The sequence below is a fragment of the Macaca fascicularis genome, chromosome 2, assembly GCF_037993035.2.
Source record: "Macaca fascicularis isolate 582-1 chromosome 2, T2T-MFA8v1.1".
Classification (NCBI taxonomy): domain Eukaryota; kingdom Metazoa; phylum Chordata; class Mammalia; order Primates; family Cercopithecidae; genus Macaca; species Macaca fascicularis.
In genome coordinates, this window is record NC_088376.1 from 184,935,888 (window position 1) to 184,956,510 (window position 20,623).

Here is a 20,623-nt window from a genome sequence, read left to right on the forward strand (position 1 = left end):
AAGCAAAGGATTACCTCATATTACATAATGTCAACTTAATTACACAGAAACATTTCCTAGAATGAATCCAGAATTACACTGGATTGTGGCATAGGCAGCAGTATTAGGAAATCTAAGAAAAAAGGCATATCAATTCCTAAGTACAAAGATAGTGGGGAGAATCACAGAAAGAATCAGAATTAATGAGAGAAGCAGAATAGATAGTGTATCTAGCACTGTCCAGGGAAACGAGACAGAATCTAGAGGGTGTGAGCAACTGGGACCTATATAGTAAAAGGACTCTTTTGGGAGGAACGTTAGCCTACAGGCTAATCGCAAGACATCTACCCTATTTTACCCAAATCTTATGCTCAACAAATAACCTCCCGATGACTAATTCAGTTTCCCTTGTTTTTCAGAGAGGGGAAAAAATGCCCAGGACAGAATTCTCGAGCATTCCAGTCACTAGAATCCACTTATTACAAAATACTAAATTGACCTTCTGGTTTACATATCAATCTCCCTAGGTCTGATCAACTTAAGGCTTTGGGATCCCTGTTGAGGTGTCTTCATGGTCAATCTGCAGATCTTTGTAGGATATCCAGCCTCCCTCATGCTCCTCCCATTTCAACACCAAACCTGCTGCTGTAACACATCTTTGCAAAAGATGTTTCAAATATTTTCAGTATATTATGAATGGCATTAAGATAACTAACGTGCTACCCTTACATAAACTGATTATACTCTTTAACCCATTCTTGAAGTGAAACGTCTATAGATTTCAAGTCCTTTCCAATAGGCACCTTCGCTTATGCTGCCTGGGTTCCACAGGACCAAAACTAGGGACATGCAACTCCACATGACAACTTACATGAAAAAATCTGTTTATTTTAATCCCAAATTTTTCATTTTACACTTCATGAATCTAAAGGAATTATAACCCTTCAAAGAAAAACAGTAACACTAATTAATTTTGACCCTGCTTCTAAAATGCCCTCCCTAGAAATTTTGTTGGTTTAGTTCACTGAATTAAGAGTTGTACAAAATCCTTTCGGGATGATACTTTCAAATTTAGACCTCTATCTTTTGCTTTTAGAGTTAACACCAAATAAGTATCTGTCTGCTGATTTGGCCACTAAAAATTGTTTAAAAAATCACTTTCCAGTAAATGTGGACTACTACCTTCCAGTGTCTTTTCCAGCATTATCAAAGCCTGCAGAGACTTGCCAGATCATATATATATATATATATATATATATATATATATATATATATATATATATATTTAAACCAATTTTCCTCCAACAGACAAGAAGTGTTAGTAGCCACTTATTTTTTCCATGTTGGTGTCTACAGAGCCATTGAGAGAGACCAAGAACACTATTTATATTCTTGTTCTCAGCCAAGACTCTATAATTAGTCTGATACCAAGAATACTCTATCCAGGAATGCCTTGTGAAATAGGACTACACTGCTTAGGTTGAGATCAAAGATCCTGGCCATTATCCCTGGAGTCAGCTCTGACAAAGGTTTGAGTCACTACTACTATTATGTAGAGTTTCTAATCAGCTCTGTGTAAAACTGAAGCTTTGACCAAACATATTGCCAAGGAATTGTCATAACTAGATATCTTGAAAGTATCCAAGATCCTCACTACCTCCTCTGCACAGATCCTATTGACCAGGGGTCCAGAATTGATGTCCTGGAGTTGTGATCCCATTTTTCTCACATTTGAAATTCTAAATAAATGTGGTGGAAAGGAAGACCTACTTACTCTGTAAATATGGGCCTCCAAGGTGACCCAGATCATTTTGCACACACCAGACAGAAAGGCCCTGTTCCCAAAAACAGGTTTGAATTTAGAATCTGCTACCTTAGTAGCAGACAAACTGTCATGTGACTTACCTAGTAGAATAATAAAGTGGTCAGGTTATTTTTATACTTAAGCAGCTATAATAACAACAACCATGGTACTAATAGCTAACATTTAAATGAGAACTCACCATATGCTGTGCACTTTATAAGCATCATCTCATTTAATATCCCAGTGGCCTTGTAAGTACTATTGTTATTATTTTATTTTTATAGATGGGTAAGCCAAGTAACTTTGCCAGTGTCACTCAAATTGATTAAAGTATCAAACTGGGAGTTAAGTCGAGGCCTACATTATTCTAATTCTTGAGTTTTACACCCCTGCTTTTTTTAAAAAAAGAATATCAATATTACATTTTGGTTGGATTTCATGAGTGAACCTCAGTTTTACAATTGACAAATGAATTATTCATATTTTTCAGATTTTGATATTTCTCCTTTTATCATTTCTTCCAACTTCACATTATCATTGGTGGTAATTAAACTGGACAAGAAAAAGAGTCTTGTAAGTATGCATTTTGCAAAGTACTTACATAGTCAATGGGCTTGAGAGATTTGACTTTAGATGCTGGGCAACCGCAGGAAGTAAGGTCAGCATAGAGGCCTTCTTCTAACACACAGTGATTAACAAACACGTCTTCTTGGTAATAGAGGAGCCAGCTAAAAGCCAAGCAGTAAAACATTCAGTCAAATTGCATTCACTTGGCAGTATAGGCTCATTATTTTGCTGTGGGAACTGGTGTAGGGGTAGGGCATAGAAAGTGGTGCAGAGCACCACCACACCAGCTTAAAAAACAAAAAACAAAAACAAAAAAAACACACAACAGCTACCACTATTATTCCTCGACTGCTTATGATGCACCAGGCATTAGGCTAGGCACTTTACATATACTATTTATCATGGTGTCCTTAATAATTCTATGAGTTAGGAACATCCTCATTTTTATAGGCAGCAAAAGTAAAGATCAGAAAGGTAAGGTGATTTTCCCATGGTTCCTCAAACTACTCAATGGTAGAGATGAAGTTTGCAATGAGACGATGTATGCTATAAGCTAAAGACATTCTTTTTATTTAGTGCCTTCATGTATAGCACTCTGGGATTAGATCAGGGTGATTATTAAGTACCTGAACAGATTATAAGCTCTTTTTGGGAAAAATTAAAAATGTTTTTATTCAGTTTAGATGAGTATAGAAGACAGATTTTTTTTTTAAATCACACAAGAGTATATAAAACCTGTCACCTACAAATCTGACAACTAATAGAAAATTTTAAAAAGAAATAAACCCCTTAGAATCTTCAATAGTGAGTTATCTTCAATACAGTATTCATCAAAAGATAGCTAAACACACACCCTTTTGAAAAGAATGAGCCCAAGGGAAAAATTAAATGACAGTTACTAATTTAGTTTTGGTGTGGTTAAGTTCTTGCCCTGTATTTTAAGATCACCAGAACTGTACTCTTGCCAGACCAGTTTAACTTTGGATAACCGTAGAAATGCTGTGTGACATTATATTTACTGTCACGTCTTCTACTGTAATAAGCATTTCATAGTCAACATTTATCAAAGGTTTCTAGTGTGCCAGGCATAAAGCTAGTGCATTATTTTATTTAGTCCTTGTAAGAAACCTCTGAGGTAGGTACCATTATTACTCCTCCTTTACAGATGAGAAAGCTGAGGTTCAGAGAGATGACTCATTTTGCCTAAAGTTACATAGCTAGAAAATGGTGGAACTGGGCTCAAATCCAGGTCTCTCACACATTCCAGGTGCTTACACAATTGTCATAGTTCTTGTATTCTTTTATCCTGCTGTTGTATATTTCCTACATGAAGAGACGTGTGACTAGTTTGTCCTATTATTCAGTGTCAAGAAAAATACATTTTCCTCCAGAAAAACTTCAGTGTTTCTCATTAACAGACAATGATCCTAAATCTTGTAAAATATTTTCTTCTATCTTAGTGGAGAAGGAACTCAGGGCCAAATAATAGTAACAAAATTATTTCAGGTCCTTGGGGTGTGTGTGAGTGTGTGTGTGTGTGTGTTTCTTATTAGAGTTGCAGATCTCTATTTAACTTATTGTGCTCTACTTTGTGTTTTAATGTTGTAAAACTCACATTTCCTTTTCAGAGGTAAGTATATAAACAAAAACAAATACAAGGAGGCTCAAGGCAGAAGAGCTATAGGAAATAGGAGAAGGAAAGGACTGCTTGATTTAGGGTTAATCAAGAAGGTGAACAGAAATAATGGAGTGGACTGAACCTTAAAGGATATATCTGAATTATTATTAAGCAGAGGTCACAAACTTATATACCTTCAGGAGACCACACAGGTAATACAGATTTGAATAGTGTACCAGGTGGAAAAAAATTGGGAATAGTGGTGATTATGGTATGCTGGAAAGCACATATGCAATCTACTCACTACCAGCTAATTACTGACAAAGGCAAAAGCTTTCTCCAAGTCGTAAAATCTTCTGATTTTTAAAGAGAAGGTGGAAAACAGCTTCTTCTGAAAAATATCCTAAATGTAAGTATTAATACTTACATTTGTATTAATGTATTACATTTGTAAAAATTGTATTAATACAATTTTTTTAACCTAGCGTATAAGCCAAACAAATGACACCTGCTGGCTAGATTTACCAGAGACCTCCAACCTTTGGTATGAAACAGGCATCAGCAAACTACAGCATGTGGGCCAAATTTGCCCCACTGCTTGTTTTCAAACAGCCCATAAGCTAAGACTGGTTTTCACATTTTCAGAGGGCTTAAAATTTTAAAAGAAGACTATTTCATGACATGTAAATGTTACATACAATTAAAATGTCAATGTCCATAAATAATGGTTCATTGGAATGCAGCTGTGCCTATTGGTTTGTGTATTGTGTATGGCTGCTTTTGTGCTATGTCTGATAGCAGTGTTGAGAGTAGCTGGGATAGAGCCTGTGGAACCCACAAAGTCAAAAATATTCACTATCTGATTCTTTATAAAGTGTGCTGACCCCCGGTATAGAGGGTATGGAGGAAAGCAAATGTTAGAAAAGAGAATAGGATGGGAAATGGATAGGAAAAGGAGGCTAGTTGATGGTAAGGTCAGGAAAAGAAAGAGCTTGAACTTGATTGGACTGGTACTAGAAAATGGCTGGGAATTAAAGCATTAGCAAAAATATTAAACTGGATTTTGGGACACATAAGTGGACTGTGATTTGTTTGGGGTAAACACTAGAAATTAGATGACACTGAAACAGGGGGTAGCTAAGAGACTGAAGTTTTTGAAGTGAAAAATAGAAGGCCCAGGTCTCTAATGATTCAAGGGAGAAGGGAGGAAAACTGACAAACCTAATATATTTTAAAGGAAGGAAAGAGACTTTGATAGGTTGCTAGGTAGATGTTTGATACATAGAGATGCCACTGAACTGTACAATTAAAAATTGTTAAAATGGTAAATTTTATGTTACGTATATTTTAGCACAATAAAAAATTTGTAGAATATATTTTAGCTGTGAGAATCACATGTAGTTTCATATACATGTGAAAAATATACAGTATATTGTTGCAATTGGAAGAATATCCGATTCAGAGATGAGAAAAAAAGACCAAAGGAATCATGGATCTGAAATTTGGTATGTGATCTTGGGAAACCCTAACTCTGAACCTGGTTTCCACATCTGTGAAAGGGGGATGATGAACACTTCGTTAAAAGGTTAAAAAAATTAGGATTAATGTATCTTACTTTAAAAAACACCAGGTATTTTTATCGCATTCTACTGTGTGAGACAGTAAATATACAATATAAACATTCAAAATATTTAGGAAATAATCTAAGATCACAGTGAGAGACAAAAATCAAAATGTTCCCTAAGTTGGTTAATCAGCATTCTGCTTTTCTGTATTCCACCATAGCTCAAAATACAAATTAAGCAAAATTAATATAGATCAGTTAGCAGGTAACCAATGCCTGTTGAAGATAAATTTTAAAGATTCACTGTGCGTGCAAAAAATATATCTCTGTAAATTTAAAAACATTAGTTATTAAATAACAGCAGAAAACACTAAGTAAGCATACTTACCAACCTCGAAGAACTTTAAAAGAACATGGTATAAGTGAAGTCAAATCAGAAGTTTCTTCTGTCAAATCTATACATTCACCTTGGAACCCTGGTTTACTGAATACTTTGAGCTACAAGAACAACACCACAACAGTTAAACAGAAAAAAAATGGTCTTAGATGATCACAAGCAAATAAAAACCTTTAATTTCATGAATTTATAAAATGTAGTGAAATATCAGACTCATGTTTTATCTATTATCAATGAATTCATATTAGGGATAATGATACGCTCCTTAAACTTGCTTTCTTACATGGTTTCAGGAATGGAACATCACTATTTGTTTACCATTTTCTTGCCTCTCTTCCACCAAATTGTGGGAACAGAGGCCTAGAAAACAATTCTGCCTATAAAAGAATACATTAGAGTCCTTCCTCCACTAACATGTGGTCCTTTATTCTCTCAAACAATCACTGTGCCTTATGTTGAGACTAGATGTATAAAATAAGAAGAAATTTAGTGCTAAACATGAAAGAGGCTTAGATTAGTATAAGGCTACATGGTTAGATGCTTCTCTCCCTAGCTCTTCCTGATCCACAGTTAATATAAGGAGAAGAGGAGAGCACGAGCGCATGCCCATAAGCAAGCATGAAGAGTACCCAGGAGGGCACACGAGCAGATGGCAGAGGAGATAATAATGACGGGATTAGTGGAAGATTTATGGTGAAGAAAGAAAGATATCTGTGTCATGTATTTCAGCTTACAGGCTTCGGTTTTCTGATAAGAATACCTTAAATGTGCAGCTTATAGTTATATACAACTACATTTCTACTTTAGTCAATTTTGTCGAGAAAAATCCATGAAATCTCAACTGTAATTCCCTTTAGACCAGATATATAATAATCTACAACTCTAGTAGCCTTGAATCTACAATAGGAATGAAAAAAATTAAAGAGCCCATAAAAATTTCATAATACACTGGAGACTTGGAACAACATGGCCCACAGGTCCACCCTGCACTGACAGGCCTGCACTAGGGCACAGAACACATCATAACAGACCATCTGCTCGTGCTGTCATCGAGGATAAGGCTATTCTGAGCAGCTAATGTTCACCTCCCTCATCTTCCCAAAGGCCTTTTCTTAGAAGAATTGTTTCTTGGTTATCTCATTCTGCTCTGGCCTTACTTGATCTGTTGTCAAAGATCAGTCAAAATCAGGGAGGTGAGAAAACTAATTCCCCATGATCATCTGTGGCTTGTACAACACCACTTCCTACTGTGAAACCACGCTGTATTTGGAGCATTAAAACATCAAGGGACTTCTTGCCTTAAGGAGATGTGATCCAGCAAGTTTCTGTTGTAGTCCTTGTAGCAGATACAGAGGATAGCAAAGAAATGAAGTCCAAACCAAGACATACTTAGGTTTTTTAACTTAAAGACATATAAAATGTGAGGCTAAAAAGCAAATCACTTTTAACCTCCAAAAAATGCAGAGAAATTTCTCCTGCATGGAAATTCTTAATAAAAATTAAAGAAAAGCCACATGAGAAGAGAGACATGTTGTCTTGCTCACTAACTACATTCCCAGTTAATTAGTTGTATACTGCTGAATTGAAGATTTATACTTCACCATTTTCACAATGAAGCCATGAAACATGAAATCCTGGACTACTGATAATGCCAGTGAAGCATATTTCAGATGGTATATATAGTAGCCACCTCCAGTTTTTTGTCTCAGTCTTCATACCCAGAAAAATTAATTAAAATCCATATACACATGCAGAAATAATGTTATAAAGTATCTCTTGATTTGATGGGTTAAAATAGTCTTTGTCCAAACTTTAAAAACTGGGTTAAATGCTTATCTGAGTTTACTAGATGAGATACGGTATATGATTCACCCAGAATTAGACCAACTCTACAAAAATATACCTCATTTTGATCACCTTATCAATCCTCAAAACAGAACAATTCTCATGATAATGTTCTGAGGATCGACCATACAGAAACCAACTCTGAGCTTACTGATTATAATAATTAACTTGTGGTTTCTACTCTTGGTGAAATTAAGTGACCGAGCCTTGGAGAAATTAAGTCCTTGGAAAAACTAGCTGGATAAATGACCATGTTGGCTTCCTTTACAGAACAATGGATAACAAATATACAAAACAACTCAGGTTGCTTAAAACCAAGGCAAATAGACAAACAAGAGATGAGTGTTTTCCAAACTATACCCATCCTTCTGTGCCACGTTGGTACGGCTCAATCCCTAACAGCTCCCCAACTAGAAATAGAAGTGAACGAAAAACAGTATCCCTCTGGTTTGCTTTTCACATATATTATCGTACTTCTTTCTTAGAACTACCATTTGAGCAGAAATTATCTCCACTATATTATGAAGATTTCACAGAAATTCTTTTTGCTACATAATTTTCATTTATAATATATGCTAACAATATGTGGTAATATATATCTTTAATATAATATGACAAACTAAAAATGCAATGAACTACTGACAAAACAAGAAGCTGTGCTTACATATTTTACAATATCAGCATTATTTTTAATGTAATTTGACTTACTCCAATACTAAAATAATTTCTATGAGAAACTTTCTTCCCTGTCTAAATAAGACTTTCTCTAGCCCTCTGAGCCTCCCTCATAGAAATATGTTGATTATTAAGGAAAAGTCTTGTTTCTATTCTTCTATTACATCACATCTTTCTCATACTGTAGTGTTATATATTTCTCATATTGGTTATATATTGTACAATGATTTCATTTCCCTTATTAATCATAAAGGTTTTCTTTACTGAAATAATTCTTCCTAAGTATTTCTGTGATTTGGCTCCTATAAAAATGATCTGGTTAAAGTGCCACACAGAAGTGTTTTCTCTTTACTGCTTGTAAATCTTACTGTATTTGCCTAACGCTGTCACTTTCCTATCCCCCATACATGAAAACAGTAGCAACAGTTATTACAGATCCTGTGATCACTGTAAAATTCAGTGAGGCTACATTATCCAATATAAGAAAACACCTAGTTGTTTTTCTTGGTGAAAATCATGCATAAAATGGAACAGGGGCTCAATATTTAAATAAATCCAAACATTTAATTATATCTGGAAATGGACTTTAAAAAGCTTCTAGAAACAAAAAGTACTTGGCTGAGTCAAAGGGGAGAACTGGTTAGAATTTCTAGAGAATGATGCCTAACTACAACCACCTCTGAAAACTAAATTCACTGTTACAAGATTTAATCTAGTACTAGATTCCAATATTCAGGACTTGTGGTAAGAGAGATGATGACGATATGCAGATAATACATATTCTGTTTGGTTTTTGTTTGGGAGGGAAATTAAAAAAAAAATGTCACTTGCTAACAGTGAAGAATTCTATAGCGATCCTATATATCTTGAGTTGCTAATTAGACATAATGACCAAGCTTCAGCCTTCAGAAAAAAAAAAAATCTTCTCAATAAAAGGTGGTGTTCTCTGCATGTTCTCATTCATAAGTGGGAGTTGAACATTGAAAACATATGGGCACAGAGAAGGCAGCAACACACACCAGGGCCTGCTGGGGAGTGAGGGGTGAGAGGAGGGAACTTAGAGGACTGGTCAGTAGGTCCAGCAAACCACCATGGCACACGTATACCTATGTAACAAACCTGCACGTTCTGTACATGTATCCCCCCCTTTTTTTAAAGAAGAAATAAAGACAAAAAAATTAAAACAAAATAAAACTTTCCTAATCCCAAAACAAAAAATAAGATTAAAAAATAAAAGGTGGCGTTCCACCAATATCTCAAATAAGTCACATTTCCTCATGATATGTTTCCAGAACAGTCATTAACAATATTTTCAATCATCATAACACTCATAATGTATACTAATCCCTATACACCTACATTTTCTGGCTTTTCCCCTCTTAGGTTGCTTGAGGTTCCCCTTAAAATCACCAGCATAAAAAAATTCCCTCTCTGACTTGAGCTCTGAAATGAAACTTCCTCCTCATTCCTCAGGGAAAATTAGTACCCCATCTGAACACAGCATCTGTATTGCCAATCTGACTGTTGTAACTACTGCCTGTTGAAGAGAAAATACTTTCCAGTTATTGAACAGAACCAGCGTGTCAGCCAAGATCTGTTTAAGTAAGTACACACAAAAAGAATGTCTGAAAATTTGATCCACTGAAAATAACAAGACCTTTGATACTGGGCAAACTAAGAATGTTTTGTTCATGTGTTACTAAATATCCAGTTATCATACACCTGTCAGAAATGCTTATTCCACCAGGCAATACCTTAGCCATACCCAGAAAAATGAAGTGGAGCTGATTTCACTGGGCGTTTTCTGCGGCTTCCTCTCTTCCAGTTAGACTGGAAGTACTATAAAGAAAATCCTCCCAGCAATCTGCCCCAAACAAGGAAGTCCATAAAAAAAGAACCAGGAGGTAGGAGCAGGAGAAACAGAGATTTAAAAAACGAGGCTTTTTATCTGTACTTAGAACTCAAAAAATGCGCAGTTTGAAATAATTTCTCTTTTTTCTATCTACTCATGTTGTTTTGATTCATGTGAAAAAACACTTTAAAAATCCACAGTTGGGAGTTTTCAAAATTTCAAAATAAAAATCTGGCAGGAAGTGTCTCTAAATACAACAACTCAATTATATTCAGAAAGGAAATGTTCCCAATAGGCCTGAGCTAATCAGAAAATAATAAAACCCAAAAGCATTATGAATGGAAACATGGTTAAACTAAGCTGGTCTGAAATAAACACTGACATGAATATGAAAAACATACACATTCAGAGAAAAACACTGAGCATTATGTAAAGGCAGCAAATGCCAAATATTTAAAAGTAATCACTATATTTGGCTTTTTGACAATTTTTCTGAATTTGTAATTTAAAATAAAACAAAGGAAGCAACGTCTCTCACCCCCTCTTCCTTCTATAGTTGTACTGCTCGCATCATGATTATGTCTTTATTTGATGTAAAACCCTGAACATGTGGTTTTGTCAAGTGTGGTCCATACTAGAAACATCTCTTTTGCTACTTCTAGTTGTGTATATGGCACTTACTTAAATTCTGAATCTCAGATTTATTATCTATAAATGGGAGTAATACTGACCTTACGGACTTATTAGAAATGTTAAGTGGGTACAATTTCTAGCCCTCAGTAGAAAATAAACAAATGTTGGGCTCCAAAGTACTGTCCAGTTCCCTTTAAACCATTAATACAGTAGAAATGAATATAGGGTTTCAAGTTCACTAGCTCAGAAGTATTTGATTATAGTTATTAGAAATACATGTACATAACAAGCATGCTAAGACAGTGACTTTTCCATGGTAAGTTTGCTCTTCCAGAGATAAATATAATATTCTATGAAGAATGTGACACTGAAGAAAGAATGGACGATGGGAAAGAAAGAGTGCCAGAAGTTCAAAATGACCCTAAAGTGGTCAGAGCTACAGCTCTGTCAGGAGAAAACAAAAGGAAGTGTGACAAACCCAGTCTAATACAACCACTGACAAAGATGTAAATTCTTCTACTCATAGATACCAAGTGCAATATAATCTGCTCTGCCAGAGAGACACATAAAAGTTATCTGCAGAAAAGAGAAAGATTTGAGAGAAAGGGTATAAATGCTTTTAGTAAACAATTTAACAATTGTAAGAATATTTTAAAACATACCAAATGTGGAGGTTCATTTATCCCAAGTGGTTCCTGAAAACATATTAAAACATTTTCAAAATTGTAATCACATAATCTTAGTTGTCTTTTTGAAAGTTTTGAAAATATCCTTTGAAAAAAATTTTTTTTCTTTTTTTTTTCCCTTGCTTTTCTGAGAGAGTATTCCTCTGTTGTCCAGGCTGGGGTACAGTGACACAGTCCCAGCTCACTGCACCCTTGATCCTCAGGGCTCAAGCGATCCTCCCAACTCAGCCTCCCAAGTAGCTGGGACTACAGTCCTGTGCCACCACACCCAGTTAATTTTGCTTATTTTTTGTAGAGAGGAGGTCTCATTGTGTTGCTCAGGCTGGTCTCAAACTACTAGGCTTTAGCGATCTTTTACCTTGGCCTCCCAAAGTGCTGGGATTGCACACCTGTGCCACTGCAACCAGCTTGAAAAAATTTTTTGATGGTTTGACCTATTTATGAGACTCTTTGAATTGGCTATGGCTCTCAAATAACCTACTGAATTCTCTTATAATAATTTTAGTATTTATAACTAATTCACTTTTAAGTAATATTGTAGGTGGAAGAAAAATATGGCCTAGTGCCCATTACAAAGAAGGAGTGTGAATTTCTGAACATTATCTCATGGGCACTCTTATTGTTCTGCAGGGTTTATTATCCAAACTGGCCACACTTCTACAACTTCATGAATTTGCAAAACAAGGAGATTATTCCTTCTTTGTGAAATGCCCTTTCTGCCTAGAAAAATTACTTTTATCCTTTAAACTATCACTCAATTCACCAGTACATCCTATTCTGAGGCAAGGTCTTCAATTCCCCAGGCACTGAGTGTTCCCTTTCCCTGCTCCCCTGCACTGCCTACACACTTCATTTTCTCACTAATCATACTACCATTAATTGTCCATACATCTATCTCCTCTAGGAGACAGAGAACCATCAGGACAGTCTTATTCAATTCTTATCTCCAGTGATTAGCATAGTGTCCAACACATCAGAGACACTAAATAAATGCTGTTAAGTGAATGAACTGATCAAATTACGAAGTCATCTTGTTCATGTGTTAATATCTACTACTCTCTATGGAGTCTATAGAAATTCAATTGCTATTGCATTTTCTTTCTATATACACACATGACATCATTCAACAACTCCACTTTTAAAAAGTGTTTTCCACATATTCAATTGCATACTATTACATGATGCAGCATTGGCTATATTTATACTTCGCTCACCAGTTGGATTGGTCGTATCGACATGATTATATTACTTGATCCTCCCCAGTCAAAAAAGCATTTGTATTTCCCTTTTTCTAAAATGTATTGTTCTCCACAGAAGAACTTTTGCTGGTAGGCAACCCATCTAGTAGGGAAAAAAGAAAAAACAAAAACATAAAAACAAGTGATATACAATTGAGCAAACAACAATTTTAAATACCAAAGACTCTCCTCTCAAGGTTCTTAGAGGAGGGGGCAACTTACACTCCACTTTTAACATGAATGGATCTTGTTTTACTGCCAAAGCCAATTTCTTCCAAATCAGAAATTTCCTGATTTGTAATGTCAATAAACTTCCCACTTTCTAGGTCAGATTCAAACAGTGTGACAGAAGATTCTATAAAATTCTAAAAGGAAAAAGAGGAAAATTTAGGAAAACATACATATTCTGTTTTATGGACTGCTATTATCTTAGCAAAATATCACATACTGATGGGGTAATTTTTACACAGATAACTCCAGGAACAATTTTAGATGGCCCAGGAAACAATTTTATAGTTATTACTTCCACATAGTTTAAAGGAAAAAATCAGCCTGAATTTACTTTAATTGGGAAGATATTGCATTTTTATATAAATAGTTATTTAAACAGTAATTTAAATAGTTATATAAACAGTTAGTAAATTGCTGAGACTTATAGGCTGTCATAAGCAACACTAATTGCCAAGGAAACTAGTCTCACTTGTGCCTAAGGAACAAAAACTCTATGAAACAAAAGTAAATAGCATACTTTGGCAATCTGTGACAGGATTTTATGAGCTTAAATATAATAAGAAAAATACTTATAATTTGCTTAACAAAAAATGCTCATTAAAAAATTAAAATGACAGGAAATTAGAAAAATTTATAGTGAATCAACACATTTAAAACAAAGAAAATCTCTATGACTCAAATAGATTTTTGGCAAAAGACAAAGTTCACGAAAGAGAAAATAAATATGCAAATGTCTAATTTCATTAGTAAATTAAAGAAATTCAAACTAAAACAATTAGATAAAACTTTCACTTTTTTTTTTTTTTTTTTGAGATGCTTTTGTTGCCCAGGCTGGTGTGCAATGGTGTGATCTCAGCTCACTGCAAACTCCGCCTCCCAGGTTCAAGCAATTCTCCTGCCTCAGCCTCCCCAGTAGCTAGGATTAAAGGCATGTGCCACCACGCCTTGCTAATTTTTTATTTTTAGTAGAGATGGGGTTTCTCCATGTTAGTCAGGCTGGTCTTGAACTCGCGACTTCAGGTGATCCGCCTGCCTTGGTCTCCCAAAGTGCTGGGATTACAGGCATGAGCCACTGCGCCCTGCCAGAACTTTCACTTGGCTGGAGTGCTGTGGCGCAATCTCTGTTCACTGCAAGCTCCGCCTCCCGGGTTCCCGCCATTCTCCTGCCTCAGCCTCCTGCGTAACTGAGACTACAGGTGCCCGCCACCACGCCCGGCTAATTTTTTGTATTTTTAGTAGAGATGGGGTTTCACCGTGTTAGCCAGGATGGTCTCAATCGCCTGACTTCGTGATCTGCCCGCCTCGGCCTCCCAAAGTGCTGGGATTACAGGCGTGAACCACCGTGCCTGGCCCAAAACTTGCATTTCTTAAAGAAAGACCTAAAAGTTCAGTTTTGTCAAAACATTGCTGATGCACACAAGATTAAACATCTATTTTAGAAAATGGCTTAAAAAATAGTTTAAAAAGAAACTGTTCACACTCTCTGACCCTGTAATTCCTTTTTGAATTCAGAAGTCTCCTAAGGGAACTAAATGGTGAGAAACTTGTATGCAAAAATGTATTATTTACAATAGTGAAAAATTGTAAACAATGTAAATGTCCAATGGTTTAATACGCCTTTTACTTTAATAAGCCTTTTACTTCATCCGTCACTTGATGGAATAATAAATATAATTAAGAGTTTTTAACCAACTAACAGAATAAAGTCCAGGGTAAGCCCTGTGAGATGACTAGGTTACTACCATTGCTGCTTTTCTACACAATTAAGTAACTGCCAAAGTCACCTAGATTTAAATGTAGCTCTTCTGCTTGAGACTAAGGAACAATGATGGAACTACCTTAAAAACTGTATTCCATTTTATATTTTAAAGCACTTGCGTAAGTTAGTAGAATCTCAGGTACAGGACTGCCTGCTACTAAGAGAACACTACTGAGCAATTGCTTCAGGCCCAAAGATAAGTCTTAAGGATCAGTAATTTGATTACTTTTAAATTCCATAAAATCCCTCAGCTGAGTCCTTGCATTACAATCTCCAGAGGGCGATGTGACATGAGACATTGGTGGAGATCTGATGTATCCATTAATTTAAGAGAAAAAAATGGTCTCCGCTGCATACCAACCCGATGTCGAAGGTCTGAAAAGAGGCCTAAAGTCTGAAAATCGCAACAAAAGCAAATATAAAATTAATCTAGTAGAAAACTAGGGAAAAACAAGCACACCAAGAAAGTGTTATTGAGGAAGTCAAGGAATAAAAATTCCCTAGTCCCTGGAGCCTAAATACTGTTATATTCCTTTTGGTCCTTGCCTTAAAAAAAAAAAAAAGAAAAAAACAATCAACTCCAATGTATTTGAATGACTCATTTGGAATTAGGAACACATTTCTGGTTGTCCTCTCCAAAGCACTCCATGACACAGATCACATGATCCCTAAGGAACATGTCCGGTATTTGACCTTTGTAGATCCAGAGTGTTCCATATACTGGAGCCAGGACATTTGAAAACTGTATTGCATTATGCAGCTCTTCTATCTGTCCTCTAGTGTATTTTATATTACTTCAATGGAGATCTTAAATGCAGTGCTTCACTCTTCCCCAGGCTGGAGACATCTCAGCCTCTGTATGGGGTAACAATGTCTCACATTAACTCTACATATTAAGTCACAGAGGGCTGTCACAACTACAAGAACTTTAAGAACTCCTTTCCAATAATAATGCTGTGTCTGGGGAATATACAATTTTTCTAAGTATAATTTGATAAGCAAGTTTTTAAAGCATTTTCACAGTATGTACATATATATTTTATATTGTCTAAATACATGTAGATATTTTAGTGTATTTCATCTGAAAACATTTTAGTGAACTTAAATGTAAATGATAAAGTGTCTGAAAATCATGTATTTATTATATATGTATATTGGTCTGTAATGTGATCCTATATTTATAGCTACAAATGAAATGCTGGTATGTCTGAATGAAATCCAGTTTTTTATTGTTAAGGTACTTTTTAAGTTTAAGCATTTTGGAGCAATGGAAAATGGATAATCTCACATGGGCTCTAGAGTAAGACAGACTTGCCCTCAAATCACAGGTCTACACTTGGGCACAGTACTTAACCTCTTAGACAATCAGTTTCTGTATCTCTAAGACAGGAATCATAAGAGTCTCCAATTCATAGTCTTTGTGAAGATTAGTACAAATATGCATATAAAGCTATTAGTAAGTTCTTCATAAATGTTAAGATTATTATGAGGATTATAATAATATCTTTAGCTATGAGTTAACAACTAATATTTTAATTTTTTTTAAATCTAATTTAAGGAGGACAGAAGAGAAGATATTGTTTGAAGGGTATTTTTACTTATATATTTTTTAAAAAACCAGCCAGGTGTGGTGGCTTATGCCTGTAATCCCAGCACTTTGGGAGGCTGAGGCAGGTGGTGGGTGGGTCACGAGGTCAGGAGATCGAGACTATCCTGGCTAACACGGTGAAACCCCATCTCTACTAAAAATACAAAAAATTAGCCAGGCATGGTGGCGGGCGCCTGTAGTCCCAGCTACTTGGGAGGCTAAGGCAGGAAAATGGCGTGAACCCGGGAGGCGGGGCTTGCAGTGAGCCGAGATTGTGCCACTGCACTCCAGCCTGGGCAACACAGTGAGACTCCATCTCAAAAAAAAAACAACAACAAAAAAAAACAAAACAAAAAACCCCCAAAAAACTGTCATTTTTGTACATGCCCAGAACTTTTGTTTGCAGTAGTAATTAGCATATTTGTTTCTGCTATTTTTTCTATTATGTATTTTAGCCTCTGTCTATATCAAATATCTCCTAATTATTTAGCTATGTAGTTGCAATATTTGTAACTTTCCACATTTTCTACTACTGGGGGATTTCAACTAGTGACTTGGGGTTTGGTCTTTTGTTATGCTTGCTTTAAAATCATCTTTAGAAGACACCATCAAATTCAGGGATGAACATTTCTAGCATTAGCAATGTGCCACTCAACTTTTTCTTAAATAAGCTGGGAGAAAATTTTAAATTATTCAATACTGGGTGGACGATGCTTTGAATAATGAGCCATGATTTCCTCAGTGTACATGGTCACAATGATCTAAAGCATAAAGAAGGCTCTGTCTTGCTTTGTCTTGCTTACCTTTTAGATATCAAGTAAGACATGGCTAAATAAAGAAAATCCCATGGCCCCTGTGTATTACAATTGTAGACTAAATATATCACAAATTATTTATCTATTGCTCAAGCAATCCCAGTGCCTAATCTTCAGTGGATTGTTTTATATTTCTTTCAGGTAGAATTAGTTTCCAACTCATTTGGTATAGTCACCAGAAAGATCTTTCTAAGGAATTAATGTAATCATGCTTACTAGGCCTAAAATCCATCAACAGTTCATGGTCAACTCAGGAAAAAAAAAAAATCTGAACTCCTCAATATGGTCCTTCATTATCTGGCTTTAGACTCATCTTTCCAAAGTTCTCCCTAACATCCCAAGTTAACCACATTTCCCTAAACATGGCAAAATTTCGCTTACATGAGGGTTTCTCAATCTCAGCACTATTAATATTTGGGACCCTGTAATTCTTTGTTGTTGGGGACTGTCCTTCACATTCTAGGGGTTTGGCAGCAACTGTTGCCTCTACCCTGCAGGAGTAGCACCCTTGCTCCAGATATGACAATCCAAAATGTCTCCAGACATTGCCAAAGGCCCCCTAAGGGGTAAAATCACCTCCAGCTGAGAATCAATGGCTTATAACCTTGACTTTACACATTAACGTGTTAATCTCTTGCTAAACAGGCACCTACCTTTTTCCTTCACCCTGTTCTAGAACTTCTTCACTTGGTTAACTCTTTTTTGAACTTGAAATTTCAGCCAGCTGTCATCTTTTCCATGAAGCCCTCTCTATTCAAGTGGGGATAACTGACCAACTGACCTTTCTCTGGGAACCCTGAGTACTTTGTACTTAATTCAATCATAGCCAAGCAATACCAAACATTTATATAAGTGCTATCTTCCAGACTGCCTGCTGTGTAAATGTGGGGGCTCAGTCTGGCCACTCCTGGCATCTAACAAAGAAGGTACTCAAAAAATGATTATGGAAACAATGGGTGAAAAGTTAAAAAAAAAAATCCATAATAATCATTGCAGTTAAGCAGTTGAGGTTAATGCTCTTCTATTTTATAATCGCATGTTCTATCAGCAGTCATGTCCAATTTTTGTGAACAGATTTTTTAAAAGGTAGAACATTAAGGATAAGGAAGCTAACTCACAGCTTGTAAGTACCGGAAAGACAAGATAGGGCCACTTAATGCACCGCAAGCATTACTGTCTTCAAAGTCTCCTTCTTCAAGCAGAAACTGCTGGCCTTTAAAATGTTCTTTTTCATAGGCAACCCACCTAGAAATACAGGGGACACCCAAATGACCCATTAATAAAACTGTAGTCAAGAAAGCAAAACAGAGACAATCAAGATAAACCTCATAGTGGCTCATCTCCATATTGTAAAAAGCAGCACATTAGTTTTGTTTCATTTACAAAGATAGACAAATGGTGTGTGCTTCATAGATCAATAATTTTTATAATTTGGAGGCTTTTCCCAACAAAAGGTTAATTACAGAATTGCAACAGAGCAATGCTTTTTAAATGTTTATGGTGTGACTTGATACTACAGCACAAGGGGGTCAGAGAACAGTGTGTCAAGTAAATATAATACAAAGTGCATAGAGCCAATGAGAAAAGATACAAATTTACATGGAGATCCAAAGATAATCATTTTTATTTTACTAATTAAGCCATTCTGGAACAACGGAATGACTTTTACATGAAACATTTATTCAGGGTTTAAATCAAGCGAATCTGTCACCAGGCTTCAGTTCTAAAACAAAATACAAGATGGTTTATCAAAGAGGAACCAAGAAATTCGACTGAGCTGTTATTAACCTCACGGCCCTACATGTATACAAGGACATCTGTAGGTACCTACAGGTGGGGAATGTTGCTCCCACTACTTTCTTGACTTCTAATCTAAAACTATCAGTATAAGACACTGATAAATACCATGAGTTATTAAGCTCCTCCATAAAGCTTACCTTTTTATAAACTAATCCACAGTATCTAATGCAACGTGGGCATAGATGGCTCATGAAACAAGCTGGCCTTCTCGAATCTGCCTTTAGCCACACTGCGTAGTTAGGCTGAGAGGCCCTCCAATAGTGCAGACTCCAAGGGTGACTATTTCTGAGCTCCAGGGTTGGGAACTTTGAAAATCAGGAGCTTGACAAAATAAAGCCTAGGACGGCTGCCTACTACTGCTTTTTCTTTCTTCACTCCTACTGTGGTTGTGAAGATACAGAAAATATTCCAAATAATTGTTTTCATAGGGCACAAAATAGCAGCCATTAATTGTTACACCCTCTCCCCTTTCTGTAAGCATAGGTATGATGGTGGGGCACAAGGTCCACATGAATTGGAATAAACCTATAAACCTATTTATACATCTCAGTATATCTGTACTATGGAAATGAACTATTTTATTCTTCAACTGTTATATGAAAATAAATTTCACAAAACAACTTTTAAATTCTAAGCTTTATTTTATATAAGTGTGGCTACTCAAAACACGCTTTTATTTATATCTGAATGGGAAAAGAAATAAAAGGTATAAAAGACCTTAAAGGATCGATTAAGATTCACAAATTCATTATATGACAGTCCAATAACAATGTACTCAGTTTTTCTTAATAGACTAAGTTTTGGTTAATATTCAATTTGTATATCCATCTGGTATATTTCAAGATAGGTGTTATCTGAGAAAAGCTAAGAAACATTAGTTTTACTTTCCCCAGTAAAGATGGTTACAGGGATGGAGTTACAGGGATGGAGTCCATGCTACCTACAGATACAATTAAACAACAAAACCAAAAAACGGTAGAAGTTGTGAAAAAATAATCAGCTATTCCTCTTTAAATGGGGACATCACATCTTTCTTCTGCAGTTGTCACAGACAAATGAAAATTTGTATCCTGCATTACAAGTCATGTTTACTTAAGATTTTTACAAAATAGCTATTTTTTTAAAAAAAACCTTAGAGAATAACAATGTACATCACACGGAATTTTAGCAGATAATTTTCTATGCAGCAGAAAATTGGTTTTAACCTAAGTCAATCTAGTTAATAGGAAAAACATTTAGATCTCAAAGGGAGGAAAAGGCAAAAATATTTTATAGCAGGGTTAACAAGAAACATGTGTGTTCACAAACCAGATAATATTACAAATAAACACAATAAAAATGTGTTTATCCAAACCATATTTGTTCTTCAAGACCCAAATAAAATTTTTAAATTGAAGGACAAGGAAGTGATTAATATGTCAGACTAATAATTGATATAATCTACATATCCAGCATATATAATCTCTTACATTTTTATTTTGACTAGTATGGCTATTACTTAATTTACTGTCAGAAATTGCAAAGTCTAGTTCTCTAAATATAGACCCTTGAGTGATCTCAAATAATTCACTT

At 35.6% G+C, this 20,623-nt stretch overlaps 1 protein-coding gene across 2 annotated transcripts in view; it reads right to left on the minus strand.

The window, feature by feature from the left end:
• The window catches only part of CRYBG3 (crystallin beta-gamma domain containing 3), a 124,088-nt gene that overhangs the window by 26,789 nt on the left and 76,676 nt on the right, over positions 1-20,623 (minus strand). For both annotated transcript variants that reach the window (XM_045385348.3, XM_005548357.5), the window contains 6 exons: positions 18,370-18,496; positions 13,081-13,223; positions 12,835-12,961; positions 11,597-11,629; positions 5,921-6,030; positions 2,385-2,511 (listed from right to left, as the gene is read on the minus strand). In XM_045385348.3, the coding sequence (XP_045241283.2) occupies positions 2,385-2,511; positions 5,921-6,030; positions 11,597-11,629; positions 12,835-12,961; positions 13,081-13,223; positions 18,370-18,496 (667 nt within the window). The remainder of the gene's footprint in view (positions 1-2,384; positions 2,512-5,920; positions 6,031-11,596; positions 11,630-12,834; positions 12,962-13,080; positions 13,224-18,369; positions 18,497-20,623) is intronic.